General features: G+C 40.9%; 1 protein-coding gene across 1 annotated transcript in view; it reads left to right on the plus strand.

Moving 5' to 3' along the window:
- DOP1B (DOP1 leucine zipper like protein B) overlaps nt 1–9666 on the plus strand; it is a 79375-nt gene extending 69709 nt beyond the window's left edge. The window contains exons 31-35 of the mRNA XM_024120300.3: nt 4900–5036; nt 6074–6129; nt 6351–6512; nt 8032–8161; nt 8658–9666. Of these exons, the coding sequence (XP_023976068.1) occupies nt 4900–5036; nt 6074–6129; nt 6351–6512; nt 8032–8161; nt 8658–8909 (737 nt within the window). The 3' untranslated portion in view covers nt 8910–9666. The remainder of the gene's footprint in view (nt 1–4899; nt 5037–6073; nt 6130–6350; nt 6513–8031; nt 8162–8657) is intronic.
- The last annotated feature ends 1887 nt before the right edge of the window (nt 9667–11553 follow it).

Here is an 11553-nt window from a genome sequence, read left to right on the forward strand (position 1 = left end):
TGCGCGTCCGGAGCCTGTGCTCCGCAACGGGAGAGGCCGCAACAGTGAGAGGCCCGCGTACCACAAAAAAAAAAAAAAAAAAGGAAATAAAGCCTAGGGGCTTGCCTGGTAGCGCAGTGGTTAAGAATCCGCCCGCCAATGCAGGGGACACGGGTTCGAGCCCTGGGCCAGGAAGATCCCACATGCCATGGAGCAACTAAGCCTGTGCACCACAACTACTGAGCCTGTGCTCTAGAGCCCGTGAGCCTAGAGCCCGTGCTCCACAACAAGAGAAGCCACCACAATGAGAAGCCCGCTCACTGCAATGAAGAGTAGCCCCCGCTCGCCGCAGCTAGAGAAAGCCCGCGTGCAGCAACGAAGACCCAGTGCAGCCAAAAATAAGATAAATGAAATAAATAAATTTTTTTTAAAAAGAAATAAAGCCTCTGGCGATCCAGTGCTTAAGACTCTGTGCTTTCACTGCAGAGGGCCCAGGTTCAATCCCTGGTCAGGGAACTAAGATCCTGCAAGCTGGGATAAATGCACAAGGGTTTGATTACTGGGTTCTATGGTAAATGTGTGTTTAACTTTATAAGAAACTGCCAAACTGTTTTCCAGAGTTGATGTACCCTTTGGCATTCCCATTTAAACAGTAATTCAAATGTCATTATCCTTTTTTTTTTAACACTTTTATTTTTAAATATTTATTTATTTATTTGGTTGCACTGGGTCTTAGTTGTGGCAGGTGGTCTCCTTTTAGTGGCAGCTCGTGGGCTCCTTAGCTGAGGCTCGCTGGCTCCTTAGTTGCGGCATGTGGGCTCCTTAGTTGTGACTTGTGAGCTCTTAGTTGCAGCATGTATGTGGTATCTAGTTCCCTGTCCGGGGATCAAACCCGGGCCCCCTGCATTGGGAACTTGGAGTCTTAACCACTGAGCCACCAGGGAAGTCCTCATTATCCTTTTGATGTCTTTAGAGATACCCCTTCTTTCATTCCTGATATTGGTAATTTGCTTTCTCTCTTTTTTGGTCAGTCTTTCTAGAGGCTTATCACTTTTCTTGTTCTTTTCGAATAACCACATTTTAATTTGATTGATTTTTCTACATTATTTTTGTTTGTTTTGTTTCCAGTTTCATTTTTTTCTGCTTTTTATTATGCCCTTCTTTGTCCTTGCTTTGGTTTTATTTTGTTCTTTTTCTGGTCTCATGAGGTAGAGGCTTGGATTATAGATTTGAGTGCTTTCTTCTCTTATAATGTAAGCATTTAGTGCTGTAAATTTCCCTCTCAGCAATACTTTAACTGTGTCCCACAAAATCGGATATATTGTAATTTTCATTCATTTCTTTATATTTTTATTTACTTTGATACTTCTTCACCCCATATCTAATTTAGAGGTTTGTTAATTTCCAAGTGTTTCTGGTTATCTTTCTGTTATTAATTTCCAGTTTGATTCCATTATGGTCAGAGAACATTCTTCGTAGGATTTAAATTTGTTGAAGTTCGGTTATATCATGGGCCATAAAGCAGTCTTGGTGAATGTTCCACGAGCACGTAATGAGATGTATTCTGCTGGTGTTGAGTGGAGTGTTCTACAAGTGTTTATTAGATCCTGTTGGCTGAAGGTATTGCTCAGTTCTTCTATATCCTTACTGACTGTTTTCCTAGGAGTTCTATCAGTCATGGGATAGGGATGTTGAAGTTCAGCTACAGTTGTCAGTACTTATTCTTCTTTGAGTTCTGGCAGTTCTTTCTTCAACTATTGTACACCTCTGTTGTTTGCTGCACGGACATTTAGGAATGTTATATCTTCTTGTTGAACTGACCTTACCACTGTATAATGTCCCTCTTTGACCCTGGTACTTTCCTTTGCTCTGAAGTCTATTCTGTCCTATATTAATAGCGCCACTCCAGCTTTCTTAAAATGTTTGCATATTGTATCTTTTTCCATCCTTTTACCTTTAACCTACTTATATTGTTATATATTTTTAAGTAGTTTTATCTTTTTTTTAAAATTTGTTTCATTTATTTTTGGTTGTGTTGGGTCTTCATTGCTGCGCGGGCTTTCTCTAGTTGCGGTGAGCGGGGGCTACTCTTCGTTGCGGTGCGCGGGCTTCTCATTGCGGTGGCTTCTCTTGTTGCGGAGCACAGGCTCTAGGTGTGGGGGCTTCAGTAGTTGTGGCACGTGGGCTCAGTAGTTGTGGCACGCGGGCTCAGTAGTTGTGGCTCGCGGGCTCTAGAGCGCAGGCTCAGTAGTTGTGGCACATGGGCTTAGTTGCTCCGCGGCACGTGGGATCTTCCTGGACCAGGGCTCGAAACTGTGTCCCCTGCATTGGCAGGCGGATTCTTAACCACTGCACCACCAGGGAAGCCATATTGTTATATTTGAAGTGAGTTTTGTGTAAGATAGCATACAACTGGGTCATTCCTTTTATCCGTTCAACCAATCTCTTTTAATTGATGTGTCATGTCAGGATATATTATGCCATTTTATTTATTTTCTGTTTGTTCCTTGTTTTTCATTCCTTTTGTTTCCCTTTTCCTATTTTCCTGAGGTTACTTGAACATTTTTTTGGCGTTCCATTTTGATTTATTTAAAGTGGTTTGGGGGTATATCTCTTTATATAGCTTTTTGCAGTGGTTGCTCTAGGGATTACAGTGAACATAGAATATACATACTTACTGTGGTCTACTAGTATCAATATTTTACCACCATTTGCTTTTCTCTTCTCCTATGTGATATAGTTGTCTGAAATACTACATTTACATACTAGAACCATAAGAGATAGAGATACACTTTTTGCTTTCACTGTCCAACATAAATACTCAAGAGGAAAGGATATTATTTATACTCATTTATTTACCCTTTCTGTTGCTCTCTAGTCATTCCTGATGTTCCATGTTTCCTACCGTTCTCATTTTCCTTCTGTCTGAAGAACATCATTTAGCCATTCTTTTAGTGCAAATCTGTTGGCAACAAGTTTTCTTAGTTCTCCTTCATTGAGCCTTTTTTTTCACCTTCATTCATCTTGGTTTGGTTTGGTTGTTTTGTTTTGTTTTTTCCTTTCACCTTATTCTGGAAGGATGTTTTCATTGGAAATAGAAAAATTCTGGGTTGAAGTTCTTTTCTTTCAGCACTTGAAAAATGGCAACTTCTTTCTGACTCTGGTTTCTAATGAGAAATCTGCTATTATTCGAATTATTCTCCCTTTTAGGTAATGTATAATTTCCCTCTGATTGCTATCAAGATTTTTTTCTTTGTCTTTAGTTTTCAGAAGTTTGATTATGTGACTGAACATGATTTCTTTGGTTTTATCCCTTTTAGAGTTCACTCAGCTTCTTTTATTTGTACATACATGTCTTTCACCGCATTTGGAAAGTTTTCAGTCATTATTTTTAAAATATTTTTCCAACCTATACTCGTTTTTCTCTTTTTCTGTGATTCCAGTGCACAAATGTTAGATCTTTTGTTGTCCCACTGGTCTATGAGACTCTGTTCATTTTTTTTTTTCTGATATTTTCTCTCTCCTTTGTTCAGCTCACATAATTTCTATTGATTCTGTCTTGAATTCCCCTCTTCTCTGTCATCTCCATTCTGCTGTTGAGCTCAACAGTAAGTTTTTCTATCTTGGTGATTCTGTTTTTTAGTTCTAAAATTTCTATTTGACTTTTCTTTGTATCTTGTATTTTTTTGCTGACACTTTCTATTTCTTATTTGTTTCAACTGTCCATAATTGGTTATTAGAGTATTTTTAGGTAGCGGCTTTAAAATCCTTTTCCAATAATTCCAGCCTCTGTATTATCTCTGCATTGGTGTCTTTTGGGTATCTTTTCTCATTCAAGTTGAGATTTTTGGCATTCCAGGTTACATTCTTTTCAATTGTCTAAGCTGGGATAAAATAAAAAATTTAAAAACCACATGGAACCCACTTCCAGGTCATTCCTTAAGTCCCAAGGTTCCTACCCAGTCCTGCCACCTTTCCTTCACCTGTTTTCTGATAGTTGGTTTATGTATTTTTGTTCAAGGTTTTTGTTTGTTTGCAGTTACATAAATAGGATGTATTATACTTACTCCATCTTGTCCAGAACCAAAAGCACAAACCACTCTTTAAAAATGCCAACCTGTTTGTCAAGTGTCTGATCTATGCACGATCCTTCATTTGGTCAGAGTATTTTTAAAGGCAAGAAGTAAAAACCCACTTAAGCTACCTCAAGTAAAGAGGAGTTTATTACTAATTTACTACAGCGAATCTTAAGCGGCATGACCATAGTTCAGCTATTTCCTATGGCAATTTGTCATCTTCCTAAGAAACCTTAAATTATGGGAAAAAAATCACATTCTGCAAACAGTTATTTCAGTGGAGAAGTGAGGAAGACTGTTAGGGACTAGAGAGTTTACCTTTTTTTCTTTTTCCTGCAGGAATTAAAGTTTTTGTCATGGTCATCAAATCTAAACTTGACTGAATAATTCTATTTTATTCACACACTTCACTTGCCACTCCTCACCCCCAAAATATAGTGTCATCTGCCAACCAATCTATATGATCTCATAGTTTCATCACTCGCCAAAGACTCTTCAGTTTCTGTGTCTCATGTTTCATATTCTTAGAAGAATAATTACATGTTCATTAATCACACACTGGATTTCTGGCTTGAGCCAGAAGTTGATGCCTTTCTACTCAGCTGCAGCAGGGGAATAAGAGGAACTTAATTCACTTCTTTAGCAAAAGCCACAAACTGCTGTGCCTCACAAAGAACTGTGCTGGGGGCAAACACGGGGCACAAAACCGTTCTCCCAACACCCATCTCATGTATGAGGTTCTTGTCAAATGTCAAAGCAATTGCAATTTTATTATTCCTCTTTGTCTAGTGAGAAACTCCAAACTGCATATTTGTGTGACATCTCTAACATCTTCTTTCCTTAGAACGCCTGACAGACAATCTCAGAGTTGGACAGACATCCACAGTTGCTGCTCAGATGTTTCTTTTTTTCAGAGTTTTGCTGCTAAGAATATCTCCTCAACATTTGACTTCATTGTGGCCAATAATGGTCTCTGAATTGGTAAGTGCAAATATTTTAATTCTTGAAAGCAAAATTGGAGCTTTTAAAAATGCTTTTTCAGGAATAATATTTCATATATATCTAATTTTATCTGCAAAATTTTCAATCAAGTTGGTAGTGCATAGTCAGCTCTTGCTTAAATAGAGGTATTTTATCCTATAATCATAGTTGCTCTCTCAACGTCAGTTATTCCAATTAATCTGTACAGTTTGATATTATTTGCTTTTTTTTTTTGGCCGTGCCATGTGGCTTTCGGGATCTTAGTTCCCCGACCAGGACATGGCAGTGAAAGTGCTGAGTCCTAACCACCGGACCACCAGGGAACTCCCTATTTGCTATTTTTTAAACTGTTTTTTCTTCCCCAATTTTATTGAGATATGTGTCATATAGCAGTGCGTAAGTTTAAGGTGTACAACTTGATTTGACTGAAGTATATCATGAAATGATTATCACAGTAAGTTTAGTTAACATCCATGACCAGGGATTGAACCCACGCCCCCTGCGTTGGAAGCACAGAGTCTTAACCACTGGACCACCAGGGAAGTTTCTTGTTTTATTTTTTTAGATTCCACTTACAAGGGAGATAATACAGTATTTGCCTTTCTCTTCTTATTTCACTTAGTATAATTCCCCCATGGTCCTTCCATGTTGCTGGAAATGGTAGGATTCCTCCTTTTTCATGGCTGAATAATATTCCATTGTGTATATATAAAACAATTTCTTTATCTATTTATCTGTTGATGGACATTTAGGTTATTTCCATGTCTTGGCTACTGCAAATAATGCTGCCTATTTTTTAATTGGATTATTTGCTTTTTTTTGTTACTGAGTTGTATGAGTTCTTTATATATTTTGGATATTATCCTATCAGATATTTGGTTTGCAGATATTTTTTTCCATTTCATAGGTTGTCTTTTCATTTTTTTGATTGTTTCTTTTGCTTTATTTGCTATTTTTTATAGACATATAAATTTTAAACATTAAGCTAGGTTTACTCTCTCTCAAATAGTAACTTGAATTCACATTTTTTTTTAAAGATTCAGACATTCCTACAGCTTGAAGAAGATCTGAAAGAGGACGATGAATCATTGAGGTAAGTAGTACAGCAGTCTGCACACATATATGAAGGTTAATGGACATCACCTAAGACGCAGGGCTATCTAACACTAAATACTGTTTTCCTGAAGTCGTTGTGAAGGGGCCAGCTATTCTGACCATTTCTTAAAAGGAAAACCTTCTTATGGACATTGCATAGGCAAAAGGACCACAGCAGATGTGAATGAATTTGTAACGAGTTTCTTTGCAAATTTACAGAAACAGCAACAAAATCAACAGAATAAAAGTTTCAGTCTCTGATGGAAATGGGCCCTCGATGGGGGAGATACCCCAGAATGAACTTATCCTATATTTATCAGCTTGCAAATTCTTGGACACAGCACTTTCTTTTCCACCTGACAAGATGCCGCTATTTCAGATGTAAGTCAGAGAAGACCACGTGTCTTCTTTGAAGCAGGTGACTGTCTTTCCTCGCAAGCACTTTCACTTGTTCTTTCCTGTACAGCATGTAAGACACCACAGCATGGGTTACTAGTGGCCGAGGAGCCTGCTCAGAATACCAAGTCTCACAGTACTTGCAACATCTGTGGTTTGGGGAATTTGGCTCTCCGTAGTGTTTATGTACGGGTTTCTCTTTCTCTGTGTGTGTGTGTGTGTGTGTGTGTGTGTGTGTGTGTGTGTGTGTGTGTGTGTGTGTGTGTGTGTTTAGGTGGGTTTTGCTTTTGGGTTCTTATAAAACAGAGTCACCCACTGGTGATCCTCACCGGGTGTGTATAATTTTTTTGTCTCTTTGTTTTTAATTAAATGAACATGCCATCTCCAATTGGCTCTGCCCTTGTTGGCTCACATTTCCTGTAGGCCTAACACAGCTGCTCATATGTTTAGTTTCATGCCTGGCCCCAGATGCCACTTCTCTCTGTCCTGTTCCCCTAAAGAGTGAAATCATGTAGAAATGTTTGTGGTTAGAAACACTAAGTGAAAGAAGCCAATCTGAAATGGCTACATACTGTCTGATTCCAACTATATGATGATCTGTAAAAGGCAAGACTGTGGAGACAGTAAACAGCTGAGTGTGTGCCAGTGGGGAGGAGAGAGCAAGGCAGAGCACAGAGGATTTTTAGGGCAGTGAAACTACTTCGTATGATACATGTCATTGCACACGTGTCCGAGCCTATAGAAGTTACAGCACCAAGAGTGAACCCTAAGGTAAACTCTGGACTTTGGGTGATGATGTTGAGTCAGTGTCAGTTCATCGATTGTAACAAATGTACCCCTCTGGTGGGCGTGTTGGTAGTCAGGGAGGCTGTGCACGGCAGAGCAGGGCCCAGGGCAAGTGGGAAACCTCTGTACTTTCTGCTCAATTTTGGGTGAACCTAAAACTGCTCTAAAAAAGAAAGTTTTTTTTTTTTAAGTGAGTTCCAATGTACATGAGTATGCACAGCAGTCATAATAGGCAAAAGGTAGAGAAGTGTCCATCAGTTGACAAGTGGATAAATAACATGTGGTGTGTCCATACAATGAAATATTCTACAATACAAAGAAATGAAGTACCGACACATGCTACAGCATGGATGAACCTTGACAATATTAAGTGAAAGAAGCCAGGCACAGACAACCATGTATTATGTGATTCCATTTATATGAAATGTCCAGTATAAAAAAATCTGTACAGACAGAAAATAGATTAGTGGTTGCCTACGTCAAAAGGGTGTAGTGGATTGAGGGGTGAGAGCTAACAGGAACAGGGATTCTATTTGGGGTTATGAAAATATCCTAAAATTGATTATGGTGTTGGATGTACAATTCTGTGAATATACCAAAAGCTATTGACTTGTACACGTTAAACCGGTGAATGTGATTTACATCTCAGTAAAACTGTTTATAACTCTTTAAGTGGGCTCCAAGCCAGGATGCCTGACCTCAGATATTTTTCCTCCAGTTACAGGTGGGCATTTGTTCCAGAAGTGGACACAGAGGGCCCTGCCTTCCCGTCGGATCTAGAGGAGAATCACCAAGAATGCAAACCCCACACTGTCAGGATTCTCGAACTTCTAAAATTAAAATACGGGGTAAATGTTTTCCTTTTTAACAGTTATATTTGTGGCGGAGGGGAGAAAGGCTAGGCAGTGAGTGAAGTACTTCATATGCTATTTGATTTTAATGACTTTGAACAGTTTTCAGAATGCCTCCCGAGTGTTCAGACTTGGAGACGGTTGTAAATTTCATCTTTGTTTTAGCATTTGTATGTCACTTTCTCATCCCAGTTGCTAAGAGATAAAGCCTCCTGGGTGACACAGTCCTGTAGAAGTAGTCTTGCCCACAGAGTTCCTCTGTGACTCGGAGGAAGAGCCTGCGGGAGAGGTGACAGTGGCCCCAGTGGGGCGGGCTCAGGGTGAAATCCTGGTGGAAGATGGCAGCTGAAGACCTAGGATTTGAGTTGATGCTGCTACCATCAGCGCTGACGGTGAATTTCATAAAGGACCCATCTCTTGCCTTTCACCGCCTGCACGTGCCTCGTGCGTCTCTAACCCTTAGCAAAGCCATGTCATTGTGGGTTTTTTGCAGGAAATCGGCAGCTCAGATGAGATCCCCATGAAGAGCGAGTTCCCTCTTCTGCGCCAGCGTTGTCTTTCCAGCATTAGGCAACTGATGCCGTTCTTCAAGACTCTAAATTGTGCTTTTAAAACCCAAAGTAAACTGCCTGCTGACCCCCGAGGCCCTCTACTTGTGGGGTTTCCCGTCGCGGATAGCTCAAGGGTCTTGAAGCAACTGGAAGTGTGTGTTGAATATGATTTTTTGGAACACCTGGAATGTTAACCTTATAAAAAAAGCCAGAACTTGTTGAATCCATTTACTGAGACTTCAAGAAGAACCAGGATATGTTCAAAACAGAAAAAGAGCCAGGACAGTGCTTTCAAACAAGTCTGTCTCAATTTTGAAAGTAAATTTCAGATCATTTTTCTGGTGGGCAACAAAATACATCTCCCCGAATGCCATGTAATATTTTTAGATCTGATTTTATGTTTCCTCCTCAATTTATGTAAAGAAATAAAATTAATATAGCATCTAATGGTGGCACAAAATTTGTAATATAAAGTAAGGGATGAAGAGATTGAAGAGTTGTTTTCTTTGTTGCAGATATATGGGTCTGTGTCAGAACACCTCTCTAAAAATCTTGTTGACTATTACTTTAACCTTTCTTACATATGTCCCTTTAAACATTTATTTCGGTACCACGTTTTAAAATGAAAATATAGAGACTTCCCTGGTGGCGCAGGGGTTAAGAATCCGCCTGCCAGTGCAGGGGACACGGGTTCGAGCCCTGGTCCGGGAAGATCCCACGTGCCGCGGAGCAACTAAGCCCGTGCGCCACGACTACTGAGCCTGCGCTGTACGGCCCGCGAGCCACAACTACTGAACCCACGAGCCACAACAACTGAAGCCCGCGTGCCTAGAGCCCCTGCTCAGCAACAAGAGAAGCCACCGCAATGAGAAGCCCGCGCACCGCAACGAAGAGTGGCCGCTGCTCGCCGCAACTAGAGAAAGCCCGCGGCCAGCAACGAAGACCCAACGCAGCCAAAACTAAATAAATAAATTTAAAAAATAAAATAATAAATAAAAAAATAAATGAGAATATATTATTTTCTGAAAATACTAATTGCCCATTACCGTCGACTATTCAGCAGAGGTGTGAGCTTGAAGATATCTCGGTGTATTTAACTCATGCCCATTAAAATCACGTGTTCACACTATTCTGCTGGGTAAGAAATACATAGTTTTCAAACGTCTGACAGCTGTAACCTTAGTTATGGTACCACAGTTTGCCTGGCCAGCACTTTCCATTTAACAAAGCAATCAGCGTGGTCATGGAGCCTCTAATGCCTGAAACTATCGTCAGGGAAACTCACCCTTTGGACTCTTCCTTATTACTCTGTCCTTTCTGGGATCTCTTTACCTCTCTGCAGACATCGCTGTTGATGCAGATAATCCCTTCCTAGGCACAGACTCCTCCAGGCTGGCAGCGTGTCAGCCCCCTCTTTTCGAGCCTCTGTCTCATGCCAACTTCCTTATTTAGACTCCCTCTTGGTGCCCATCCTCTGCGGTGAGCACCTCAGTCCGCGCCAGTGCGCGAGGCTTGCCTGCCAGACCTGCCTAGCTCGTGTCCCCCTTTCAGCCACCAGGGTGTTCCATGACCTCATTTTCCGGGCCAGACGATGCAAACTGTCCTACCTAATGCGTGCTCTCAGGTCCATCCTTTCTACAGGCAAGGGTGTTGGGGAACTTGACCAACACTATTGGTTAAGTTTCTCCTTACATTCTACTACGTATTAGTTGGTGAACACTGCAGAAGCAACTTGTGTCACTAGCCCCAAGATAGGATATGGGGAGCACAGAACCACTTGGTTCCCTAAATAAGGGCTGAAAGTAAGAATCAAAAAGCACCACCATATACGGGTATTCATACAAATACGTGTTAAAAATTACATGGAGGGACTTCCCCGGCGGTCCAGCGGTTAAGACTCCGTGCTGCCACCGCAGGGAGCGCGGGTTTGATCCCTGCTTTGGGGAACTAAGATTCCGCATGCCGTGTGGCACAGCCAAAAAATAATAATAGGGGCTTCCCTGGTGGCGCAGTGGTTGAGAGTCCGCCTGCCGATGCAGGGGACGCGGGTTCGCGCCCCGGTCCGGGAGGATCCCACGTGCCGCGGAGCCGCTGGGCCCGTGAGCCGTGGCCGCTGCGCCTGCGCGTCCGGAGCCTGCGCTCCGCGACGGGAGAGGCCGCAACGGTGAGAGGCCCGCGTACCGCAAAAATAATAATAATAATAATAATAATAATAAATAATTACATGGAAACTATGTTGTTTTTGCGTGTGTTGGGGGGGTATCTTTAAAATCATTTGCAAGTTTGGTCACTAAAATGTTAAATACTGAAGTGTAGAATTGTGAATTCAATGTAACATATGATGAGTTCCCTATAATTCAGGTTGTGAGGAGATCACCATGTGCTGATTGATAGTTAACATCAAGGTGGGCCCATATGATCATGTATCAAAACTGACAACAAAACTAATAGCTTATTTATATCATCAGTAGCTATTATGCCATGAAAGGTAGTTCTCGTATCTGTACCTAGATTTACAAATTTTGTTTTTTCTTTTCGTCTCCAGTATCTAAAACAGCTTAATGGTCTCGGTCAATACCATATATAATTTAATCCTTATTTATTAATAGAAATCTTAAAAGGGATTTAATAGTACATCTCTGTTTATCATAGAACACTAGGAAAGAAGTTTTATAAATGTGATGTATAGCTAAGTCTTTTGTCAGTGTACACACCACAGTGGGTGAGGGCATAGGCTCTGAATTCAATTTGGGTTTGTTATTCAGCTTTACCCACATGCTGGGCTGGACATTTGTGCCTCAGTTTTCTCACCTATAAAATAGAAATATCGGGGCTTCC

Source organism: Physeter macrocephalus, chromosome 8, assembly GCF_002837175.3.
Source record: "Physeter macrocephalus isolate SW-GA chromosome 8, ASM283717v5, whole genome shotgun sequence".
NCBI classification, from domain to species: Eukaryota; Metazoa; Chordata; class Mammalia; order Artiodactyla; family Physeteridae; genus Physeter; species Physeter macrocephalus.